Source organism: Gekko japonicus, unplaced genomic scaffold (assembly GCF_001447785.1).
Source record: "Gekko japonicus isolate JY-2015 unplaced genomic scaffold, Gekko_japonicus_V1.1 scaffold15, whole genome shotgun sequence".
In the NCBI taxonomy this organism is placed as follows: Eukaryota; Metazoa; Chordata; class Lepidosauria; order Squamata; family Gekkonidae; genus Gekko; species Gekko japonicus.
This window is the reverse complement of record NW_015165830.1, coordinates 723,463-749,416: the sequence shown is the minus strand read 5'-3', so window position 1 is coordinate 749,416 and position 25,954 is coordinate 723,463. Positions and strand designations below refer to the sequence as shown.

At 46.3% G+C, this 25,954-nt stretch overlaps 1 protein-coding gene across 1 annotated transcript in view; it reads left to right on the top strand.

The window, feature by feature from the left end:
• The first annotated feature begins 2,125 nt into the window (after nucleotides 1-2,125).
• The window catches only part of SLC16A5 (solute carrier family 16 (monocarboxylate transporter), member 5), a 29,108-nt gene continuing 5,279 nt past the window's right edge, over nucleotides 2,126-25,954 (top strand). Inside the window, exons 1-4 of the mRNA XM_015410772.1 lie at nucleotides 2,126-2,274; nucleotides 5,994-6,242; nucleotides 20,491-20,634; nucleotides 24,166-25,014. Coding sequence (XP_015266258.1) covers nucleotides 6,023-6,242; nucleotides 20,491-20,634; nucleotides 24,166-25,014 — 1,213 coding nt within the window. The 5' untranslated portion in view covers nucleotides 2,126-2,274; nucleotides 5,994-6,022. The remainder of the gene's footprint in view (nucleotides 2,275-5,993; nucleotides 6,243-20,490; nucleotides 20,635-24,165; nucleotides 25,015-25,954) is intronic.

Genomic DNA, 25,954 nt, shown 5'->3' with positions numbered 1-25,954 from the left:
ATATCACTACTTTTTTGAAAAATTACAATAAAATATGTTTCCATCAGATCTTCCAAGGATCCTTTCTATACATAATGAAACTTTTACACATGGATGCACATCCAGGATGTCTTATATCTTACCCATATAAAAAAGGTTATATTTTGCCTTATCTTTGAATCAGATAATGAGGGGAAAGGTGTGGATTTGCTGATACTGACATACCTCTTACTCTTTGATAACCAACAAATGCCCAGGCAGATAGCAGAAATCTACTTGCGATTATCACAGGCTGCAACTATCTGCTTTCTATGTCCCCTCCCTGACAGCTGAATGAGTGGCTACTTGCTACATGCTCAAGATCACTTAATGCAGATCAGCCATACCCTTTAACTATCCTGTCATATAACCTTGGTGACTAAAGAGTCGCAAAAGGCTTCTTACACTCCTTCCCCAATCCAAACCTGATACCTCAACCAAGAATATTAGATCTCAGGGAGAACAACTTTATTTATTTATTTATTTATTTATTTTTCTAGTCTGCCCTCCCCTGCACAGCAAGGTTTAGGGTGGATTACTACAGTAAAATAAGTTACAATAAAACAGTCAACATGATGTAATCTTACAGCAAAACCCAATTATAAACATCATATCATATGGTGCCAAATGATATACTATTCCTGGGTCCACTATACCTATATACATGGCAGGTGATAACTGATGTTACAGGAGGTGGGTAGATGAGTAGAAATCAATAGGATAAAGGTGCACCGGGGGAGGCCAGTACTAATTGAGCTCCACCGCCTCAAACGTAGGCCTGACGGAACATCTCCGTAATAAGTCTTGCAGGGCCCAGATCTCTCTTGGGAGAGTGTTCCACCAGACAGGTGCCACAGCTGAGAAGGCTCTGGCCCTGGTTGAAGCTAAGCAGACCTCCTTCAAACCGGGGACCAGCAGCGCATGCTTATCCATCAAGTAGTAACACTCTTTGAGGGACATACCAAGAGAGGTGGTCCTGAAGGTATGCTGGTCCCTGGCCACTTAAGGGCTTTAAAGGACAAATCCAGAATTCAACTGGGAGCCAGTGCAGCTGGTGGAGCACCAGATGTATATGAACTCTTAATGGTGTTCCAGTAACAACATGCACCGCTGTATTCTGGACCAGCTGCAGTTTCCAGATCAGTCTCAAGTGTAGCCCTGCATAGAACGCATTACAGTAGTCCAGCCTGGAAGTGACCATTGCATAGATCAATGTGGCTAGGTTGCAGGGAAACAGATAGGGAACCAGTTGCCTGACCTGCCAGCGGTTGGAAAATGCAACATTCCTGACTTGGGCCTCAGCCTTCTTCCCAGTTTTCATGGTGGAGGGCATTGTCTATAGGGGCCTTCCATGATGTGAAGGGCAATCTGAAGTTGGTCTCATCAGCACAGACAGCAGAATGAGGTGGTAATGAAAATTCGCTGAGGGGAGGGGAGGAATTTCAACACAAATGTAATACAATGGAGCCCACCCTCCAAAGCAACCATTTTTTCTAGGGGAACTGATCCCTGTAGCTTGGAGATCAGTTGTAATTCCTGGAGATCTCCAGGCCCCATCTGGAGGCTGGCAACCCGACTGTACCACTGCAGATTGCAAGATTCGGTTTGCTGCTACAATAATTATTCCCTGTATGTGGGAAGTTTGCACAGCATGCAAAAGACTAAGCTAAAACCGTTCTCTCTAATGTAACAACGTTTTATTTGCAGGGAGAGGTTTTGTGTAAAGAGGGAGAGTAATTCTCCACACTTGCACTTGTACAGCCCATTTTACCCCCTCCGATTCCACTTCATTCTGCTAGGTGTGTAGACCAGGCCGTGGGATAGTGCAAATGCAGCCGCGCCGTTTCAGATGAGTAACACTTCCGAAAACAGATCTATAGAAACACCGCTTGCCAGGGCAGTCGATCTCAAGCCACGCCAGTTCTCGTCTCTTTGCCCGCATGATCGTCGTCGGGGAACTCTCTCCCTCTTTCCATATGGACGGACCACTCTGGGCTGGGCTGGGCTGGGGTCGTCCTCCGCTCGCCCGCGCTGCCCTCGCGGCAAGAGGCCGCCTTGGCTTCCCTCCAGTCGAGTCTCCACCTCCTCCGTCACCTCCTCCGCAGCAGGCAGCCACGACGGCTGCTGGGGACCGACGGAGTGAAGAAACCGGACGGACGGCCCTTCTAGGAAGAGAAGAGCGATCGAGAAAGGGAAGGTGGCACCCTGGAAGAGAACTTGCAGCAGCACGCCTCTCCTCCCAGCCGGCGTGAGCAGGTAAGCGGTGGGCAGTTTGCTGGGCGATCGGATCTCAGTTACCTTGGGAAGGGATGGGGAACCTGCACCCTTCTCTGTTATCATGATGGTGGGAGGGGGTTGATCAGGGTGGGCAAGGAGATCTGCTGGTGATTTGGGCAAAACACCTGGGAAATCCTTTAAGCATCGAAAGACACCAGACAGATTGGTGCTTGATCCTGATCTCTTATAGTCAGGAATCGATTCACTGCTGCCACCCCTAAATTGCTAGTGCCAATGCCTGGCCTAAAACCAAACAGTTTGGCTACTTAACCCTTGGTTCTTAACCCTGAACCCACTTCCACCCACCAAGGACACAACATTATTTATTTATTTATTTATTAAGATTTATACCCCGCCCTCCCTGCAGAGCGTCCAAGTACCATCAAATGTTCCCCAAACCGCACTTCAGACAAGGCAACTTTATTATAAGTATATTTACGATATATACATACCATAGATACACAGATTCAGGCCTCCTGTTTGCAAGTTTTAAAGATTTAATGGGGAAAATCTAGGACCGGGGTCAGAATGTACCATTGTTGGTGTTGAAAGTGGCTGCCTGGGCAGAAGGGATTGCCTGAATTCTCGGATGTCCCCATTTGACCCCCAAGGTTCTGAATCCCCCTCCCCCCCAGATTTGTAGCTTGCCCCTTAGTGGTGGTGTTTATTTTATTTTATTTTATTTTATTTTAGGAAAACAGTGGGGTACAGAAAAGGGAAAAAAAGGAAAAAGGGGTTTTCCCTTTCATCCTCTTCATTATAATATTTAAGCAATATGCGGATAATATACTAGTCTGTTTTGTAAAATTGCTGAACTATTTTCAACACAACACTTTTAACACTTCAAACTAAATAGCAGTATTAAGATTTATCCCAATATAAAGAAAGGCTAAATATACATGCATCTGTTTAAATCTCGTGACTATTGCAAAGGGTTAGCTGTGTTAGTCTGTTGTAGCAAACTAAAACCAAAGTAAAGGTACCACTGAACGTTGTATTCTGAAACACCATTGCTAGGAGGCAACATCTGGGAAAGGCCTTGTCCTCTAGGCCCAGTTCTTTAGCCCTCCAGGGCAACAGTTTTGGCCACTGTGTGAAACAGGATGCTGGACTAGATGGACCACTGATCTGATCCAGCAAGGCTCTTCTTGTGTTCTTATGTACCTGTTGATCAAAACTGGGGGACAAACCTGAGGACAAGTATTACTCCTCCTGGGCTGTATATGTACCAAAAGAAATAGAGATTTGTGTATGCAGATTAGCGGGGATTACTGTAAAAATAGAGAATAACCCAGTGCATGTAGGTGTGGTAATGATTTCTGTTTCTGTGTTCCTACCAAAGGACAGGAGTGTCCAGGCCTCTAGCTTTGGTGGAAGGCGGGGGCAGCTTGCTGGGCACAAATGTTTCCCTAAGTACAGCGGGGAGGTATGTGCATGCTCTAACCGGTTCCCAGCAGAGAAAAGTGGGAAAGACAGCGATTTAGTGTACTGGCTCAAAACAGTTTTTCCACTCCATTAATTTTATGTATTTACTTCATTTATACCCCACCTTTCCTCCTAGTGGGGACCCAAAGCAGCTTACATCATTCTCCTCTCCTCCATTTTATCCTCACAGCAGTCCTGTGAAGTAGGTTAAGCTGAGAGTGCGTGACTGGCCCAAGTACACCCAGCAAGCTTCCATGGCGGAATGTGGATCTGAAACTGGAAATAGTCCCAGATCCTAGTTAGACATTCTAACCACTAAACCTGATTTGCATGTCCTTTTAACAGTCCACTTCTGAAATGTACATGCCAGCATTGTCTTGACTAATACTGAAAATGTCTTCTGCATCCAGAAGATCAGCTACTTTGCATGATTACCACTTCTGGATGGACTGGGGGGGGGGGAGAAAGCCAGTTGCTGCCAGTGCACGCTCCCCCAAATCTCTATGTGACAACCACTCTGGCTGATTGAGGGGCTCTAGCCAGAGAAGCATACAGGAGACTACATATTGCAGTTGTTCTGGACCATGCTTCCCAATTGTTGTTCCCTTGCAAGTACCAGAGTCATCAGATGGCCAGCCATGGCTATGGTGTTAGCTCATTAGAGCAGTGGTTATAACAATACCAAATATCTTTCACATGGACTGTATTGGCTCTGCTCTTTGTTCTGTTGCAGCTGCTGCTACTCCAGGCTAGTTGTGGACATGCAGAAATGGAGACATTATACAGAGAACATTTTCACCTTTGGAGAAAGTGCCTGTATAGAATATGTTGCTCCCCAGCCTCCAGTCCAGGGTAACTGTGGCTGCGGTCACATGGAGCATTAGCCACGCTGCAGAGGCGGAAGATAGGCAGATTTTTCGGGCGCGATCACACCGCCACATCTGGGAAGCGTAGAGCTCCCGTGGCTCATCCGAGGCTTCCCGCCGAAGATCCGGGGCAAAAACCTAGTACCTCGGAGGTACTAGTTTCCGGAAACCGCGGGGCAAGGGCGGGCGTCTGATCGCGTTTCCGGTGGCATCCGGCGCCCGCCCATGTCCCCTCGCAAAAAGGTCATTTTTCCCTCCAAGGCTCCACGGATGTGCACAAGCACCTAACGGAGCATGTGCACACTTCAGTTTTTTAAAAGTTTTTTAAAAAAACCAACCCCGTTTGCCGCGCCGCCCCGCTTCTTTGCCTGTCGTGTGATTGGCACCTCCCCCCTAGCCACGGGACCTCGACGGGACCTCAACCGGACGTCTGATTGCGCAGTCGTGCGTTAGTTTGCCCCGGGGCAAACACCCACGCTCCCCCCCCCCCGCATTTTCCAGCCTGTGTGACCGGGGCCTGAGTATAGCATTCCAGGAGGGCAGCCAGTGACTTCCTTCCCATTGCTGAAGACTTGATAGATGCTCAGGTTGCCCTTGCTGTGGCATAGTTCAGCTTCTGGGACCCAATTTATTTTCATAGTGTTTTCACACATGACACTAAGGCTGCGGTCACACACACGAAATAATCCACTTCCAATGCACTTTCCAACTGGATTTTTACTGTGTGAACTGGCAAAATCCAGTTCGAAAGTGCATTGAAAGTGGAGTATTTAGTGTGTGTGATTGCAGCCCAACATCATTGGGGGAGGGCTCTTGTGCTTTGTGTGTGTAAAGGCTATTCATGTGACACAGAAATGTGAAGCATCTCTCTCTCTCTCTCTCTCTCTCTCTCTCTCTCGCTCTCTCTGCTTCTTGAGAGAAATGTGAAATGTGAAGGTCCCTGTCTGGCACCTTAAATTCTGTGTTGAAGCAAGTAGGGTAAAGGGGACAGGGGATGTGTGAGAGTGCTTATTACAACTCAACTATATTTATACTTTTCTCCGTCCTCAGTCTTTGCATGCATTGCTTTCTCTTGACACAAGAGTTTTATAACATCAGATAAAGGCAGCAAAAGGAAAACAGGGGAAAGGGGAAACTAGTAAGGACACCGTGGTGAGTAATGCTGGCTCCTACCTCCATAGAGGCGTGTCTGCTATTATATCAAGAGACATTCATACGCTTTCGAAATAAAAGAGGAAGGCAGCTCTCTCTCCCATGCCAGCTGTTGAAACCAGGGCCTGTATAAAAGACTGCGAGGTGCTTTAGAGAAGCACAGAGAGTTCTGCTTGGGAGCACTGGCTATTTTGCAACTATTTATTTTTTATTGCACCATCTGCTACTCACTCTCATTTGGTTTCCTTGAACTAGGTTTGCTGAGGAAAAGGTTCCCAGGGACAATGGACCAAGAAGGAAAAGCAGCCCCTAGGACCTTCACAGTCCAGGATAAAGGATGGGCCTGGATGGTCTTAATATCTACTGTGCTGGTTCAAGGCCTTACACTGGGCTTTCCTTCCTGCATCGGGGTCTTTTTCAAAGATCTGCAACATGATTTCCAAGCTAGCAATAGTGAGACATCATGGTTCCCCTCCATCATGACAGCTGTGCTGCATGCAGGCGGTGAGTATTTATTGGCTTGTTTTGAACACAAAAAGGAGCGGCGGTGGGTCAAGTGGTTAAGACGCTGAACTGCAGGCTGTGGAAGGTCAGTAGTTCAGCAGTTCGAGACCCGAGTGCGCCACATGACGGAGTGAGCTCCCGTCTCTAGTTCCAGCTCCTGCCAACCTAGCAGTTCGAAAGCAAGAAATTGCAAGTAGATAAATAGGTACCACTTCGGTGGGAAGGTAACAGCGTTCCATGCACCTTGGTGTTTAGTCATGCCGGCCACATGACCACGGAAACGTCTTCGGACAGCGCTGGCTTTTCGGCTTTGAAACGGAGAGGAGCATTGCAACCCTAGAGTCGGATTTGACTGGCTTTTGAGCAAGGGAAACCTTTACCTTTGAACACAAATCCTAGACAATCTGAAAAGAAACAGCTAAAACAATAATCATAAACAAGATTTCAGAGCTCCTTACTACAAAAGAGACCAATATCCATGTGCAGGAGAAAATGAGTGGGTGACCATTAGCAAACTTTTAAAATTAATATTCAGCTACAGAGGACAACCAATGGCATTGTTGTTCTGGCCCTCCAGTTGGTTCACTTCACTTCAGCCACTGCAGACAGCAACTTGGTGGTGACCCATTAAAAAGGTTTCTTGATAACTACTGACCATACATGTGGGAACTGCTGCTTTCATGAAGGGTGCACACAAATGTACCTCCCTAAAGGGGCTGGTGTGAGGGGCTCTCTGCCGTGTGGTGAACTTCTCTTCCTATCTTTACTTTTCTAAGGACACAGGTACTTGGCTCTAAATTCACTGCTGATGTTCATCTCTTTCCCATGCTCAGCTTCAATAACAACAGAAAAACAAATTCTTGGCATATTTAGCCACTTACTCAATACTCTTAAAAAGCATTTTTTAAAATTTTGGACACACCTCCAGCAGGGAGGCAGTGGTCTTGTGACTGGTTGGGTCTTGTAGCACTCAGCACTTGGCACAGATGCCTTCTGCTGGAAACCTGAAGAACTAGTTACTCCTGAGCTCAGCATTTTGAGAAATGCAGTACCTTTGACCACAATGGGATGAGTGTGAATTCACTGTAGGTTCGCTACTCAGTGATCGCGTAAGGTGAGTCAACATCAGGCTATGTATCTCACATGATGACAAATAATTGATTTATGGTGGGTACTCCACCCAACCCACTAAGAGTTCTCCAGAGCACATGGAGGCATGCTGTGCAAAAGACCTGAGGAGTGACAGAGATCAGTGACTGGACAAAGCTAGTAAATTGTTGAAAGAAGCATAGGAAACAATGAGAAGGCAAAATCTCCTACAGCATAAATTGTTTCTGTTCTCTGTTGAGCTGATAGCATTTAGGCTACATACTAGTTATTTCGATTGAGTGCACCGGAGAAACAGCTAACAAAATGCAACAGAGTTTTGGCTGTGTAACTCTTAACGATATAAGAGCCTTACCAGAAATGTTGTGGCACTTCAACTGAGTACCCCCCCCCCCATGGCTCTCACTGTGCTCCACTGGCTCCTGTAGTGTCTTAACCCCCTTTTCTCATATGACTGCTTGTATCCCAAAAGGGAGCACAGGCTAAGGAAAATTCTGAAGCAGGAACAGAGTTCCCCTTTATATCACTTGAGATCCAGCAAAGGCATAGGGTGTGGAGACACTGCCACCCCCCCCCAATATCCCCAACTTTTCCCCTCATCCCATCTAGTATGGTGTAGTGGTTAAAAGATATGGGAGGCCTAGGTTTGAATCCTCATTCTGCCGTGAAGCTTGCTGGGTGACCTTTGATCAGTCTTCTCTAGTCAGAATGATCTCCGATAACAGGGCTGAGAAGACCTCTGACTGACTGTTGTTGCAGGTAATACTGGGCTAGGCTGACTGACAGAGGTCCAGACTGGCTAATAGTTTTCCAGATTGCTGCACTGTACCCAGGGTCATTATCTGAATCAAACATGCACATGTGCCAACCATGCAACCAACTGTACAGGTGTTTAGGGGGGGGGGTTGGCATGCTGAGTGGGAGGATAGGCAGGTGCACATTCTCTCCTCACCACAGATAGGGGAATGAGGGGCAAAAGTATTGTCCAGTGTCGCCCGCATAAGGCATATATGTACATACTGCAGCCCAGCAGGTACTTCAGAAAGCACATTGCTATGCTCCCAGGAAGGTTCCAACCAAAAGAAGGGAGGATTATGAAACATGAGTGGCTTGCAATATGCAGCCTGCAAACTCTGCCTGATCAGTTTGACCTAGGGTTGCCAGCTCTGGGCTGGAAAATACCTGGGGACTTTGGGGGTGGATCTGGGAGAGGGGAGGGTTTGGGGAGGGGAGGGGAGGGGCCTCGGCTTGGCACAGTGCCATAGAGTTCACTCTTCAAAGCAGCCATTTTCTCCAGGGAAGCTGATCTCTGTCAGCTGGGGATCAGTTGTAAAAGTGGGAGCTCTCCAGGCCCCACCTGGAGGCTGGCAACCCTAATTTGGCCTATGCAAAAAGCTCTCCTGTTTAGCCAGAAATCTAATTGTTTAAACACTTAGGTGCCTCCCCCAGACTGATGACATTATTTACAAGGTTCATGTGCTATCCTTTCTCAGAGTTGTGCACCTGTCTTAAAGGATTCTCATGGTATCCTGGCAACAACAAATCTTGATTCCCTCCAGACACGGGCTAGGTGTACCTGGCCATTCTCAGTTTCCTGTCTCATGCTTTGGGAAGTCATACGTAGAATGTCCCTTTCTTTAGCCAGGAACAAAGCAAATCAAAGCTTTTCTAAGTGGGAGGATGACAAGGGGTCAGTGGAATGATATCATAGAGAAATGGGAGCCTAGCATAAATTTCTCCTGGTGTTCTTAGATGGACCTTATCTAATAGAAGCCTGGAAGGATTTGCCATTTTAGACCATACAGCCATAGTGGATCATAGCTGCTTGTGTTGCTGATCTCTGGTAACTGCACCGAAGGTAAAGTCAGCCTGTCCTCCTTATAACACGTTCTTTCACAGGCTGCATGACTAGAAGGGTTATATAAACTAACAATAAGAAGGAAAGGAGATTTAAGCCAAGTCACAACAGTTAATTATATAATAGGATAATGTTGAGCTGAGCAGTGGAAAAACATAGAATGTGACCCTCCCCAATAATAGCCATATTAGAATTGCAGTCTTTTTAAAAAAGGCTCCTGTGGCATTAGCATCTGCCTCACAAGTATAGTTGTTAAAAGCACCAGGAGCACTGCTAGAAAAAATTCGCAACCTACTCCTCCAACCATTTTCCAGAGTAAAATAGTTACCTAGAAGCTGGATTTTATGGTTTACATGAAACAGAAGGCTACACTGGTTCTTTGTTAGTTTATTATGTTTGAATTCATTTCAGAGGTGTAGCTGGGTTAGTCTGTTTTACCAGAAATAAACAGGAGTCTTATAGCAGCATAAAGACGAGCTAAATTTTATTCCAGCATAAACTTCCATGGTCCATTTCCAGGTAGGTGAATGATAGTCCACAAATGCTTCTGCTGGAATAAAACATAATCTTTAATCTATGCCAGTACTTCTGTTTATGCTGAACATTTCTTTAACTAAACGCTTTCTAATCATTCTGCCTTTTGTCTTTATACAAAAGCCAGGAGCAAGTATTACTATTTGCCCTTTGCAAAAGGGCAAATGTACCTTGAATATACTTTTAGGCCCCCTGATGACTTCATAATTTAGGAAAATCTTCAACCCAGGTCTCCAATCTCCAAGTCGAGCCCAGTGCTATCTATTAGACCACACTGCCTCTCATTATACTTGGGTGTGAAGGAAGGACTGTGTTATCATGTTTCCTCAGGTTATTTCCTCCTGTGCCCCTAACAGCTATGTAACAAATGTAAATTCAGTTGGTGAAGCTTTACCCACACACAGAAGCAGTAAAGGGAAAGGCTTCACCTACTGAGTTTTCTCATGTCCTGAGCTGTTAATAACACAGGAGACACAGATCAGAAAAACACCTTTGCAGTTCTAATTTGAATATCACTGTAGGGAAGCTGGAGTTAATGGGTTACCTTCTGCCCACTAACATTTGGCTATGCTTTGTCCTGGTGCTTTAAAACTTTGTATCCAAGCTACTTCTGAGCAGAGAGGAAAAGAAAATCCATCCATATCCATAACACCCACCTCTCCTTGAATATGCTGATTTTTATTAATCTTTTATGTGCGTGTTTCTGTCCTGTGTCCACTCTATAAACAATGTGAGATTAGGGGGAAAGGGCCAGTTGTCACCTTGTGCTGATCTTTCCATTTACACACACCAGTGCTGAGGAAACATGAGCAAATTCAAGGTCATTCCAAGGCCATGTGGGAAATAACAGGCTGGTGTTTGATTTGCCCCAACTAGACTGCAGGCCCCATGATACAGCTGACAGCCTGGTGAGCCAGGAAGAAAGTAGATGAACCTGGATGAATCTGGTAGAAACAGAAGGGACAGAGAAAAATCTTTAAAAGGAAGGGGGAAAGACACAGTTCTTTTTGCTCTTGAGGTGGAATTAAAGGTCTGGTTTAAAAGAGATACTCCTGAAGGAAAAGCATAGCAGCTTTGCATGGGAAGCTAGCAAAGTGAGTGTAAAGTCCCACAGGAGAGTGCTTTTGTTTCACCCATGATTTACTCTGTTTTTACTCTTCAGGTGTGAAAGGAAAGATGCCTTAGACATCATGCCATGCCGTGCCTTCTTATACCAGGCTTCTGTTCTTAAAACCTAAATAATTTGTTAAAATTAGATTTAAAAGCCTCCTGATGAGGAGTCAGGATAATGACCCGTCTATTTCAATCTTATATCTGGCCCCGGTCACACGGGAGGCTTAGGGCTGGAAGAGGGATGGATCGGGGACGCAGCAAACGGGCGCAATCACATCGCAACATCTGGGAAGCGGCGCGCACCCATCCCCGATCCGGCCCTTCAGGCAGAAAATGCACATAAAAAAAGAACCTGTAAAAGAGCAGGACTTACCCGAAACGCTGCAGCAAGCGTGGCGGTGAGATCGCCAGCGCGCCCGTCTGCAGGAGCAATCGAGGCTCCCGGCCGAACTGCACATGCACACACATGCGCAACCAGCTGCCTCACTCTCCCTTCAATGGCTTCCCCCCCGGCATCTGATCGTGCCGGGGAGGAACTGCGCAGCAGCTCAGGGGATCTATCTGATCCCGCCACCACGTGTCTCTTTTCGTGCGGCTCTAAAAACTCGCCGTGCCCCCCCCCCCCCCCCCCCGTGTGGCAGGGCCCACTGTTAGTCTCTTGCCTTGAAAACCCTAGGGGGTTGCTGTAAGTCAATTGCAACTTGATGGCACTTTCCACCACCACTGTTTCAGTCTTCTCATTGACTAGTGTCAAGACTCAGATCTCTCTTGGGTCTTGAAAAGGCTGCCATTTTTTTCTGCTGAGAATTCTATGTCTTGAACAGCTACATGACAAGCTGCTGTATTAAGGCCCAGGAACTCTGTCAGAAACAAGAACTGACAATCCTAAGGTCTTTTCAGCCAAAGGCCATGTTTCCATGTCTCACCCTAAGTGTTCTATCACAGCAGGTCACAAAGTACTTTGTATCTCAGCAGTTCAAACTCCTTGAAGATTTTGACACACTGATTTGCTTTGTGATCCTTCTGGTCTGCCATTCATGTTGCAAAGATCAGTTGTACATCAGAGCAGTGTAAGGTTAAGTGATGGGGGGGGAGCATATTTTTAAACCTTTGGGCTAGTCTGGTTTTTAGCCTTTGAGATAGTTGCCAGGATTTTGTTTGTTCTATTTAAAAATCAGAATTTTGGATTAGGTGCCAGATTTTTTTTAAGTTGGAATTTTTGAGTAAAAGTCAGCAGCCACATTCTTTCTTTGTATATAGCATAGAGGTCCTGGTTCTTGAGCCCAACCTTAACACATTTATTTTATACATAGCTGCATCAGATGCTGCAGAGTATATATCTGTGCTTTCTCCATAGTCACATCTATAGATTCTGGAGAGCTGAAGGACTGTGGTGTTAGCCAAATTGCCTTATTTTATTAAGAAATGCGGGGAATTATGATTAAATGGCAATAGGCATTAATTATAGGACCATAAACTTGGTATACCAGAGTTTGAGTTCCCAGTACCCAGGAATAGACTCTGAGGCTAGATTACTAAAGCAGTGATTTCTTTACTGAAGGATTCTCAAACATACAACATAAAATCAAGGATATACACACTCAATACAGAACTAAGAATTCAAAGAGGAAAAGTAGAGACGTTTGCATTAGCAGGAAGTATTGTTGGTGGGGTGATACTTTACCTGCCCGGTGAGACGAGTTGATTCTACAGTGAAAATGGAATAAAATAAGAGAAGGGGGATGTGAGTTGACCAGCAACACACGTGGGGAAGTTCCAAACTGCACAAGGAATGGAACCAGCAAGATAGGGTGGGGTTAGGAGAGGTAAAAGCAAGAGATCGAGTAAGAGTACAAAACTCTTCTTTTATACCCGAAAATGTGACCTGAGGCAGGGCTGCTTTGGTCACCTGGTGCCCAGGAAATATTAAGAAAACTTAAACTAAGAATGGGGCATAAAAGGGATTAATGGTTGGGTTTGGCTGGGAGTGATACCTCTTGGGGGAACGGGATAGACAAAGGAGAGAAGGAAGAGAACCGATCATGTTGCAGGATTAATGACCAAATGTTTGACAGCTGCATTATCTTGATGGGTAGCAGGGAGACTTGATGGCTTCCTATTTTCATTGTCAGGCACAGCCTTTTGTCTGGAGAAGAATGCATGTTTCTCGTGATGATGTTAATACGTGAAGGTGGAGGGAGGGAATGGCATGATGGAGAAGGGAGTGTTTCATGGCGTCTGTGCAGGAACATCTTGTCCTTTTTGCAGAGCATGGCTTCCTTCAGTGATCTGCTGCCGTTTCGGCATGTATGGAGGTCAGGGCTGCTGGTCTACATCCTAGTGCTGGCATGGCTGCAAAGCTGCAAGGGCAGGAGGCTTCTGTAGTCCGTGGGTCCACATCTGGCTTTGCATGCTGCTTAGGCACAAGGCTCCCCTTGGCCGAAGTACATTCCATCGTCCAGTACAAGGGCACTGCGCTTGGATTACAGTTCTATCCGTTGTCCTGACACACTCTTTTCCCAGTTCAGCAAAGCAGTCATATTTAATAGTCTTCAATAATGCCATCTGAAGTGGCTGCATGGCAGCAGTAGACGGAGAGTAGCCTGGTGATTTGGTAGCAGCACCTTCACCCTGTATCTGTATGGTACCCAAGCATAAGGGCAGCCCATCATAACACTTTGCTACTGAGTCCATAGGCTTTGCCTTGAACTGACTTAGGGCCAGGCCCATCTAGGTACCAGACCATTACTTCAGAATTTGAAATCAAAAGTTGAAATCCTAGAACGGGGCTCTCCATCCTTTTACAATTGAAGAGCAAAACGTACAGAGAATGAGATCAAAGAACAGCTAGTATAAGAAATTCCATTAGCATAACTGAAACTATACAATGCAACAGAAATTATCATTGCTGTGTGGCAATTTATAATCCATAAAGTTTCCTCAGTCCAGACACTGGTTCTTGCAAGTCCTTTATTAGGAGTAGCATGCATGGGATCTTACAATAAATAATAAATATACGCAGGAGCAGGGGTCTTGTTGTAGAAAAAGAGCTGCCGGAGCTCATTAGCATAACTCATTAGCATAACTTATTTGCATATGCCACGCCCCCTGACATCACCGGAAGTGACAGAAGGCCACACCCCCTGACATCACCGGAAGTGTGTCAGAAGGCCCGGCTACTTACCCTCCTGCTTCATCCTCATTCCCAAACGGAATGAGGATCGAAGCAGAGGGCGGGGTAAAGAAGGGGGCGGGGCTTCACCACGTGACCGCCCCGCCCCCTAGAGGTTCTCTTCCGGAGCTCCGTACCTGAGAGCTCCCCCCCGACTAGAGCCCTGCGCAGGAGTATCCTTTGTAACAGTTACAGTAAGGTAAAGGTAAAGGTTTCCCTTGCTCGTCAGCTAGTTGAATCCAACTCTAGGAAGCGGGGCTCATCTCTGTTTCCAAGCTGAAGAGCCAGTGCTGTCCGAAGACATTTCTGTGGTCATGTGGCTGGCATGACTAAATGCCGAGGCGCACGGAACGCTGTCACCTTCCCACCAAAGTGGTACCTATTTATCTACTTGCAGTTTCTTGTTTTCGAATTGCTAGGTTGGCAGGAGCTGGGGCCAGAGATGGGAGCTCACTCCGTCATGCAGCACTTGGGTCTCGAACTGTCGAACTACAGACCTTCCAGTCTGCAGCTCAGCATCTTAACCTCTAAGCCACCATGGCTCTAACTGTTACAGTACTCTGGTATAAATTTCTGCATGGTCTGTGTTTGCATTCAGCTGTTTGCATTCAGCTTTCCCTTTCTGTAAAGCATCTCTGAGAAGCTCTTTAGTCCCATTCCCATAAAAATATTTGCTTGCCATGCTCATCACACACTGGTTATTCTTTCACCCACCTACCCTGCCAATATACTTCATCTTAGACATTTGATTTTCTTTTTTAAATAGACACATTGGGTTCTGTACTGAGTGAAAAAAGAATACTACATAGCCATGATTGCGTCTGCAAGCTCTCACCCAACCCAATCATTTAGAACAATTCAGTCTCTTACTACTCTGCCACAGGGCAGACTAAACAACAGAGAATTGGAAACTGACTGTGAGGCTTTTGCGAGCTATTTTACAGATAAAGTCTTCTCACTCTGCCATGACCTCTGTCACGGCTCCTGCTGAGTGCGAACAAACGGCCCCAGCAGAGGATCTAAGTGCTGCTGGGGATCAGCTCATGATGTCAGTAACGCCTGCACCTGACAGGGCTGAGCTTTCAGAAGCTACAGTTGAGGCAGAAGCACGTTTGGACAGTTCTCCTCCTGATTCGCCTCCCCCAGTATCCCGTTTAAGGGAACAGCGTTGACGGGAGATGGCAGCTAGGCAGCGAGAGGCCCGCATGCATGGCAGACGCTCACTCAGCCCCGAGTACTAGCAGGAGCTGGGACTCGCTCCATGCACGTCTTCTGTTCAAGTTCTGGATTATTTCAGTCCACTCAGCCTAAGGGAGGTTGACAAATTACTCGCATTGATTCGCCCAACCACCTGTAGCCTTGACCCGTGCCCATCATGGCTAATTAAAGCTGGCCGTGATGGGTTGTGAGGGGCACTAAGGGAGACCATCAACAAGTCCCTTGCGAATGGACTGTTCCCTAGTGCCCTAAAGGAGGCAGTGGTCCGCCCCCTTCTAAAAAAGCCATCATTGGATCCGGCTGAATTAGCCAACTATCGGACGGTATCCAATTTGCCCTATTTGGGCAAATTAATCAAGAAGGCGGTGGCAAATCAGCTGCAGGGTTTTTTGGATGATGCCTCCATATTAGACCCCTTCCAGTCCGGCTTCTGACCAGGCCACGGGACAGAGACGGTTCTGGTTGCCCTCACAGATGATCTCCAGAGGCGTCTGGATCGAGGCTGCATGGCAGTATTGATGTTGTTAGATCTGTCAGCGGCGTGCAACATGGTCAACCATCAACTACTGATCCACCGCCTCACCGATACCGCGATTAAGGGGTTTGCCTTGCAGTGGCTCTCCTCATTTCTTCAGGGTCGGGGACAGAGGGTGGCAGTTGGGGAACAGCTATCCGGAAGGCACCCGCTAAGCTGCGGAGTGCCCCAAGGAGCGGTGCTCCCCCCAATGCTATTTAACATCTATATACGGCCCCTTGCCCAGATTGCCCGGAGGTATGGACTGGTGATGACACCCAGCTCTATCTGTTGTTGGATGGCCAGTCAGACTCTAATCTGGGAGATCTGGACCTGGCGTTGAAAGCTGTGGCTGGTTGGCTTAGACTGAGTCAACTGAAATTGAATCAGATGAAGATGGAGGTCCTGTGCCTGAGTCGGAGCAGTCCAAGGTTAGGGATCCCTCTCCTGACCTTCGATGGGGTACCATTAGTGCCAGCACCGGAGGTTAGGAGTTTGGGAGTGCTCCTGGACACCTCCTTAACAATGGAGGCCCAGGTAGCAGCCACTGTGAAGTCAGCCTTTTACCACCTATGGCTGATTAGGCAGTTGGTTCCCTTCCTTGAACACAATGACCTGGCAACAGTGATCCATGCAATGGTCACCTCAGGACTGCATTACTGCAGTGCTCTCTACATGGGGCTGCCCCTGTCCCAAATCCAGAAACTGCAGCTGGTGCAGAATGCAGTGGCAAGGCTGTTGTTGTCTCTTCCTTTACAGGAACACATCCAGCCTGCCCTAAAAGCACTGCACTGGCTGCCTATAGCATACCGGATTTGGTTCAAGGTGCTGGTTCTTACCTTTAAAGCCCTATATGGTCGGAGACCTATCTATCTAAGGGACCGCCTTTCTCCCCATGTGCCTCAGAGAGCACTAAGATCGGGATCCCAAAATCGCCTGGTTCTCCCGGTCCCAAAAGAGGTCAGGTTAGCCATAACGAGGGCCAGGGCCTTTCCTGTGGCGGCCCCTCACTGGTGGAATGAGTTCCCAAATGACATCAGGGCCCTGCAGGACCTTTTGCAGTTCTGCAGGGCCTGTAAAATGGAGCTCTTCCGCCAGGCTTTTAAGTAGGGTGCCGCCTTAACACCATGGCCCTGGCCCTAACATCAACATCACCACCAATTGGACAGCTAACAGCCTGGCAGGAACCTGGACTAGGATGTAGATGGCCATTCAGATGTTGATAGAACGTCGCCATCTCTTATTATAGGATGTAATGAGTAGATATGGTTTTATGTAATCTTAATTTTGTTTTTACCATATTATGGAGTTTTAATGTATTTTTCACACGTATGTTTGTTAGCCGCCCTGAGCCCGCCATGGCGGGGAGGGCAGGGTACAACTTTAATAAATCATCATCATCATTTCACTCTAGAACCATAGGCTGCAAACCACTGCCTTAGGATACCGTGTACAACCAAGCTGTGAGTTTGTGTGTTCTGCAGAAATCTGAAGCCTTGAAACTGAGATAAGACATGGAACCTCATGCGTACAAATATGCCATCTTCTTGGATGAAACTGAGCAGCCACAAAAAAGGCTTTCTTCCTACTCAGCCTAGCCTGTAAAATGGCCCCATACCTTGATACACCTGACTTGGCCACCTGGATCCATACCACATGAAGACTAGACTATTGTAATGCACTGTACATTGGTTTCACATAAAAATCCGTTCGGAAACTCCACCTGGTCCAGAGTGCTGCAGCTCAACTATTAGTGGGAGCTAGACAGAGCATGCATATTACTCCCATTCTGCAAGCTCTCCATTGGTTGCCCGTTTGTTACAGGCACATATCATATATAAAGCCCGCCATGGTCTTGGCCCCTCTTATTTACGGGACCTCCTATTTCTCTGTGCTCTGCCACGACAACTCCGCTCATGTCAGCAGGGGCTTTTGCACGTGCCAACCTGCAAATGGGCAAAACCAGCAACAACTCCCCTTATGTGTGCTTTCTCCTTTGTGGCCCCCACCTTGTGGAATGGCCTGCCTGAGGATGTCAGGAAAGCCCCCACTTTCCTGGGCTTCCGCAAGCTATGCAAAACTGAACTGTTCAGAAGGGCTTTTCTGCACTGGTAATAAGACTGCTGCGGTGGCTCAAGTGGTTAAGATGCTGAACTGCAGGCTGTGGAAGGTCAGTAGTTCAGCAGTTCGAGACCCAGGTGCCGCATGATGGAGTGAGCTCCCATCTCTAGTTCCAGCTCCTGCCAACCTAGCAGTTCGAAAGCAAGAAATTGCAAGTAGATAAATAGGGACCACTTCGGTGGGAAGGTAACAGCGTTCCGTTCGCCTTGGTGTTTAGTCATGCCGGCCACATGACCACGGAAACGTCTTCGGACAGCGCTGGCTCTTCGGCTTTGAAACGGAGATGAGCACCGCAACCCTAGAGTCGGATTCGACTGGCTTTAGAGCGAGGGAACTGCACAGTACAAAATGGTTTCACAAACTTACTCGGATAAATGATTGGGACTTGTGGTCTTTATTGCTGTACTATTATTATAAGTAGGATCCTATTATGTAATTTCTGTACTTCTTAATGTGTCATGTTTTTTCTGGTGGTTCCAGTCTTCTAATAGCCTAATGCATTAGTTACATACACATACATACACAGACCTTTATTGGCATGTGTTAGGTTACAGGAAGAAACAAAAGTGGATAAATAGGTAACAAGGAGAAATGAATCAATCATATGCATCTATACATTGTGCAGAACTGATTACCAAACTTAAAAAAGAGGCTACATTTTCAGTTATTTCGGGTGACAAATCATTCAAGAGGTAGCGTACCTTAAAAGCCTGGACAGCCTATCATATTAAATAAGATTGGATCTAAAAAGGTAAGACGTATCTCATCATATTGGGGACAGTGTAGGAGAATATGGAAAACGGAGTCAACTTGGTTTTGATTACACGCACAGTGTCTAGCTGAGTATGGAATCCCTTTATATCTACCATAGGTAACAGCAGATGGAAGAGTATTGCATCTAGCAAGTGCAAATGCTCGGCGCAATTGTGGAGCGTGAAGGGCTGATAAGTACGAAGGCAGATGGCCAATAGTTGGAAGGATTCCGAAATTCAAGGGGGAGCGGGCTTTGTTTGCAATTGCTAACTAGTTTTTGCATTTCTATATCCAGGATTCTACGTTTAATTAACTGATATGAAATGCATTAGTTATTTAATATCCCATGTTGTCGATTGTACTGACTCACTATGTGTAATCTTCCTTGAGTCCATGTGAGAAAGATGTTGTTATATCCACCTGTAAAGTGAAGGCTCTTGGCTTCAGAAAATAGCCTTCCGCAATGATGGGGATTGTCCCAAAGGGTGTCGGAGCGGATATGTTTTTGGGAATTTATTTCCTTACACAAAAAAGGCACCAGAGTCACAGGAATGAAGAGCTCAAAAGAAGGTAACATAAAAAAGTAATTTAAGCCAGGTAGAAGATCACCAGAAAGGACACATTCTGCTTCCTGTACTCATTGCCTGCTTGCCTGTGGCTGCTAGTAAAGAGAGAGAAAAACATGCCTTGAGGAAAAAATGAATGTAGTTATTACTCTGCAAAGGAATTCTTTTTACCAGAGGGGCACCTGTTAACTATTTATAAAACAAGTCATGGTATTTTATGATGCTGTAAAAGGGCTGCCAAGTGGGGGCGGGTAAACCCCCGCTTCGGAGGCCCGATTTCCGCCACCGCGGAATCGGGCCCCGGGGGGAACCCTATGGTTTTCCCTTGTATGGCCGTGGCCCCGCCCCCAGCATGCCTATGTCACTTCCGGGTGTAGCACGCGCACACACACCCGACACCGGCCGGGAGCCCCCTGCTCCCGGCGAAGAATCACTTGGCAACCCTATGCTTATGATATGCCCCAAGATTGTAAGCCAGGCTGTCGGTGTTACTAGGATTTCCAACTCTTGGTTGGAAAGTCCTGGAGATTTTGCGGGGTGAAGTCTGGGGAGAGAGGTGTTGGGAAGGGGAGGGGCCTCAGTGGGGGTACAAAGCCACAGAGTCCACCCTCCAAAGCAGCTGTTTTCTCCAGATCTCTGTCGTCTGGAGATCACTTGTAATTCTGAGAGATCTCCAGGCTCCACCTGGAGGCTGACAACCCTAAGTGTCTCTCATAATTTCTCTAGTACTTTAGGACAACTGTAGACCACAGTTGAATACTCCTGTATCTAAATAGCAAGTTACCTTGGTTTTGCACTCTTGCCAAACAAATTTTGTTTATTCAGAGTACCTTCTAGCTCAGTGGTGGCGAACCTATGGCACGGGTGCCAGAAGTGGCACTCAGAGCCCTCTCTGTGGGCACATGTGCCATCGCCCCAGCCAGGCCCAGACCATCATTAAAGTGTCGAATTCTCTGCCAAATAATTTTAAGTACATGAAAGCATTTGGGATTGCTTTCCTTACTTTGTTTGGATCATCTTAAGTTAATATATGAGTTGTTTTTTCTAAAGTAAAACCTCAGTATTCAGGTTAAATTGCTGTGTTGGCACTTTGCGATAAATAAGTGGGTTTGGGGTTGCAGTTTGGGCACTCGGTCTCTAAAAGGTTCGCCATCACTGTTCTAGCTCCTGCCCAGAGTAGATTACCAATATATTGACTCCTTACATCTCCAGCAGTGTCCAAACTCAACAATTTGCTCATGGTATCGCACTGAGTGTTCTCAGCTCTGACACTTGGAATAATTGCTTTTCAGGGCCCCTCTGCAGCATTCTGGTGGAGCGATTTGGCTGCAGGACCACTGTCATGCTTGGAGGCCTCCTCAGCGGGGTGGGCATGGTTGCCAGCGCATTCTCCCAATCCATTGGCCAGCTTTATGTAACAGCTGGATTTATCACTGGTGAGTGTACCAAAATGCAGAGACAGGTATGCAAATCTTGATCGTGGTTTTGCATTCCACATATAACCTGTTCAGTTGTTCAAAGAGTGTTAGGGTTGCCAGGTCTGGGTTGGAAAATACCTGGAGGCTTTGGGGGTAGATCCGGGAGAGGCCAGGGTTTGGGGAGGGGAGGGGCCTCAGCGTGGTACAATGCCATAGAGCCCACCCTTCAAAGCAGCCATTTTTTCCAGGGGAGCTGATCTCTGTCAGCTGAAGATCAGTTGTAAAGGTGGGAAAACTCCAGGCTCCACCTGGAGGCTGGCAACCCTAAAGAATGTACACTCTAGGCATGTTGAGAGGAGTGGGATTGTGCCTTTGGTCACAGCCCATCAGGAACATGAAGTCTGCCACTGCTTCCATGACTTCCCCTTCTATTTGCCAAGGAACAATGGGTCCGGATGCCATGATCTTAGTATTTTTGATGTTGAGTTTCAAGCCAGCTTTTGCGCTCTCCTCTTTCATTCTTAGCAAGAGGCTCTTGAGGTCCTCTTCACTTTCTGCCATTAGAGTGGTATCGTCTGCATATCTGAGGTTGTTGATGTTTTTCCCAGCAATCTTAATTCCGGTTTGTGATTCATCCAGGCTGGCATTTCACATGATGTACTCTGCATATCAATTAAGTAAGCAGAGCTACAATATACATCCTTGTCGTACTCCTTTTCCTATGCTAAACCAATCATTTGTTCCAGATCCAGTTCTAACTGTTGCTTCTTGACCCTTATACAGGTTTCTCAGGAGACATGTGAGGTGGTCTCTTTAAGGACTTGCCACAGTTTGTTGTGATCCACACAATCAAAGGCTTTAGCATAGTCATGAAGCAGAAGTAGATGTTTTTCTGGTACTCTCTTGCTTTCTCCATAATCCAGCGAATGTTGCCAATTTGATCTCTGATTCCTCTATCTCTTTGAAACCCAGCTTGTACTTTTGGCAGTTTTCTAGCCACGTACTGCTGAAGCCTAGTGTATGAAATGAGTGCAATTGTGCGATACTTTGAACATTCCTTGGCATTGCCCTTCTTTGGGATTGAAACGTAAACTGACCTTTTCCAATCCTGTGGCCAAATTTGCTGGCATATTGAGTGCGGCACTTTAACAGCATCATCTTTTAAGACTTTGAATAGCTCAGCTGGGATACCATCACCTCCACTAGCTTTGTTGCTAGTGATGCTTTCTAAGGCCCATTTGACTTCGCACTCCAGGATGTCTGGCTCAAGGTCAGTGATCATACCATCTTGGTTGTCAAGGAAATGTAGATCCTTCTTGTATAGGTCTTCTGTGTATTCTTGCCAACTCTTCCTAATCTGCTTCTGTTAGGTCCCTACCATTTTTGTCCTTTATCATGGCCAGCTTTGCACGGAACGTTCCCTTGATTTCTCCAGTTTTCTTGAAGAGATCTCTAGTCCTTCCTATTCTATTGTTTTCCTCTATTACTTTGTATTGTTCATTCAGGAAGGCCTCCTTATCTCTCCTTGCTGTTCTCGTGAAATCTGCATTCAGTTGGGTAAATCTTTCCTTTTCACCTTTGCCTTTCACTTTCCTTCTTTTCTCTGCTATTTGTAAAGCCTCATCAGACATTGCATTTCATTTTCTTTGGGATAGTGCTGATTGCTGCCTCCTGTACAGTGTCATGAACCTCCGTCCATAGCTCTTCAGGCACCCTGTCTATCAAATCTAGTCCCTTAAACCTATTCTTCACCTCCTCTATATATTCATAACGGATATGATCTAGGTCAAACCTGAATGGCCTAGTGGTTTCCCCAACTTTATTCAGTTTACGCCTGAATTTTGCCATGAGTACCTCATGATCTGAGCCACAGTCAGCTCCAGGTCTTGTTTTTACTGACTTTATAGAGCTTCTCCATCCTGGACTGCAAATGATATCATCAATCTGATTTCAGTGTTGTCCATCTGGTGATGTCCATGTGTAGAGTTGCCTCTTAGGTTGTTGGAAGATGGTGTTCGCTAGGACCAGCATGTTCTCTTGACAAATCTCTGTTAGCCTTTGTCTGGCTTCATTTTGGTCTCCAAAGCCAAACTTGTCCATTACTCCAGTTACCTTTTGACTTCCTACTTTAGCATTCCAGTTCCCTATAATGATAAGGACATCTTTTTTTGGTGTTAGTTCTAGGAGGTGTTGTAGGTCTTCATAGAACCAGTGCATTTCAGCCTCTTCTCCATCAGTAGTTGGGGCATAGACTTGAATTACTGTGATGTTCAATGGTTTGCCTTCGATTCTGTCACTTTTGAGATTGTATCCCATTACTGCCTTTCTCACTCTCTTGTTGACTATAAAGGCCACACCATTTTTTCTACGGGATTCTTGGTCATAGTAGTAGATATAATGGTCTTCTAAGTTAAATTCACCCATTCCCATCCACTTTAGTTCACTGATTCCCAAGATGTCGATGTTCAGTCTTGCCATCTCATTTTTGACCACATCCAACTTACCTTGATTCATAGATCTTACATTCCAGGTTCCTATGCAGTATTGTTCCTTGCAGCATCGGACTTTCCTTTCACCATCAAACACATCCACAGCTGAGCGTCCTTTCAGCTTTGGCCCAGCCGCTTCACTCTTTCTGGGGTTACTTGTACTTGCCCTCTGCTCTTCCCCAGTAGCATATTGAACACCTTCTGACCTGAGGGGCTCATCTTCCGGCATCATATCTTTTAGCCTTTTGTTACTGTCCACGGGGTTTTCTTTATACTGGAGTGGGTTACCATTTCCTTCTCCAGTGGATCATGTTTTGTCTGAGTTCTCCACTGTGGCCTGTCTGTCCTGGGTGGCCCTCCATAGCCCGCAGCCTCATCAAACCATGCAAGCCCCCTCAATTGCATATTTTTATTGTATCAGTATAAGCAGGCAGGATCCAAAAGGATAGCAGTGATCAGGAAGCTCACTATGTTTATTTCGTATACATTTGAGCTTTTCATTACAAAGCCAAAGACTTTACCTCTTGCATTCCATTGCTTCTTGGTCTCACGGTATAATTATTTTGCCTATGCCTCTCTATCTCTGTGTCTGCCAGCTGAGGTTAGCATTTTATGCAACTGCTGGTCCATGGAAGCTTGTGCCATGATTAACTTTTTAGTCTTTGAGTTACCACAGTACTCCTTTTTGTTTTGCTGTTAACAGATTTAACTTGGGAAAAGGTGGTAACATGAAATATAACATTCGCAATCCTAGATCAAGGTGAATGACATTAACCCTTTAGACCAACAGCAACTAAAATGAGCATGGAATTAACAACTGAACTCCACAGTCAGTTGAAGATACAGAACTTATTTGGATACAATATCAACTTTTGGATTTACTGTCTTTGTACTTTTTGCAAATATTGTAGCATATCCAGGTAACAGTAAGGTCATTCTGAATGGGTAAAGTGGGATGATAGGATACCAGTGCTAAGTTAGGAACACATCTTAGTTTCTAAATGATCTTCTGCATTGCAAGTTCATATTCTTTCAAGTCTCTCTTTTTGTCTCCTTAAAGGACTAGGGGCATGTTTTAGTTTCCAGGCAGGAGTCACTGTGCTTGGCTATTATTTTGTACGCCGTCGAGCTCTGGCTAATGCTCTGGCCTCCACTGGTGTCTCCATTGGCTTCACGCTGTGGCCACTGCTCTCCCAGTATTTGCTTGATGAGATGGGCTGGAGAAATACTTTCTTCGTGTTTGGGGGAGTGATGTTGCACTGCTGCGTTTGTGGGGCTATGATGAGACCAGTACCAGTCAAACCGCCTGCCCCATCATCTAAGTCTGGTCCTGGACATTTAGCCGAAGACATACATTTATCCAATGGCTTGACTCATGAGGTGCACCTGCATCGGTCAAGGTGTGATACTTGCGTCCAGACACTGCAGAAGTACCTGGCTTTTGATGTCTTCTGCAAAAACAAAGGTTACCGCATCTACACCATTGGAGTGGCCTGGATGGTGATGGGTTTTGTGCTGCCAATGATCTATCTGGTGCCCTACGCCGTCTTGAATGGGGTGGAGGAGCGCAAGGCAGCCCTTCTCATCTCCATCATTGGATTCATTAACATCTTCATGCGCCCCATGGCAGGCCTGCTCTCAGGCCTCAAGATCTTCACTGGCCGGCGGATCTACCTCTTCAGTGGTGCTGTGGCGCTCAATGGCCTGAGCAACCTCATCTGTGCTATCTCAGCTGAGTACAGTGCTTTCATCCTCTACTGTGTGGTCTACAGCATCTCCATGAGTGTTCTTGGTGCACTTATTTTCCAGGTGCTGATGGATGTGGTAGAGATGGACAGGTTCTCCAGTGCCTTGGGCCTTTTTACCATCTTAGAGAGTATCACCATTCTCATTGGGCCCCCTCTTGCAGGTGAGATGTGATTCTGATGTTACCGGTGTTACAGGATTCCCTGCAGGAAAGTTGCTACAGCCAAGGAATGCCCCAAAGGTTGCTTTCATCTTCATCAGTTGAGATGCAGGCAGTACACATGGATGAGAAGGGGCTTGCAGTGCAATCCTAAGCAGACTTACTCCAGTCTGAGCCCACTGAAATCAATGGGCTTAGACTGGAGTAACTTTTCTTAACATTGCACTCTAAGAGCAGCAGTTTGCAAATAACCGTAGTGACCAGTCCATCCTCCAACTTTCCCATTTGAAGTAGGGTGTTGGCCTTTTCCTTTCTCTTGATCCTAGTGCCTCCAGTTTCCCAGTTCTACTTACCTCTGCCTATGCTTCCGCTGTCCTTTCTAAATAATCCCTGTCCTACAAGGCAGTTCTTCTTTTGGCAGAATTCCGCAAAATAAACTGGGGGTTTTTGCCATCAAGTTGCAGCCAATTTATGGTGATCCCATGGGGTTTTCAAGGGAAGAGACAATCAGAGGTGGTTTGCCATTGCCTGTCTCTGTGCATCATCCCTGATATTTCTTAGTGGTCTTCTATCCAAATACTGACCAAGGCTGACCCTGCTTAGCTTCCAGATTCTGACAAGATTGGGCTATCCTGGGCTATCCAGGTCAGGGCAAAAGAAACAGTGCTGTACAATACAGCTGTATGGAGCAGGGAAATGGAAGACGTAGAAAGAATTAGGCCCCTTTCCACAACATGTCGTTTGATCTCAGTCGCTGCTTTTCTTTTTAAAAAAAAGTGCGAGGGGTTTAACATGCACAATCATACATACGGGCATATATCTAACCCATGCAGGTTCTTCCTACAGAACAGCATTTCTATTTATGGAGGAGAAGACAGAGATTTCTGCTGATCTCCTACTCCAAACATAGACTCTCCTGTTTGCCCCCTATGCTGTTCCTGAC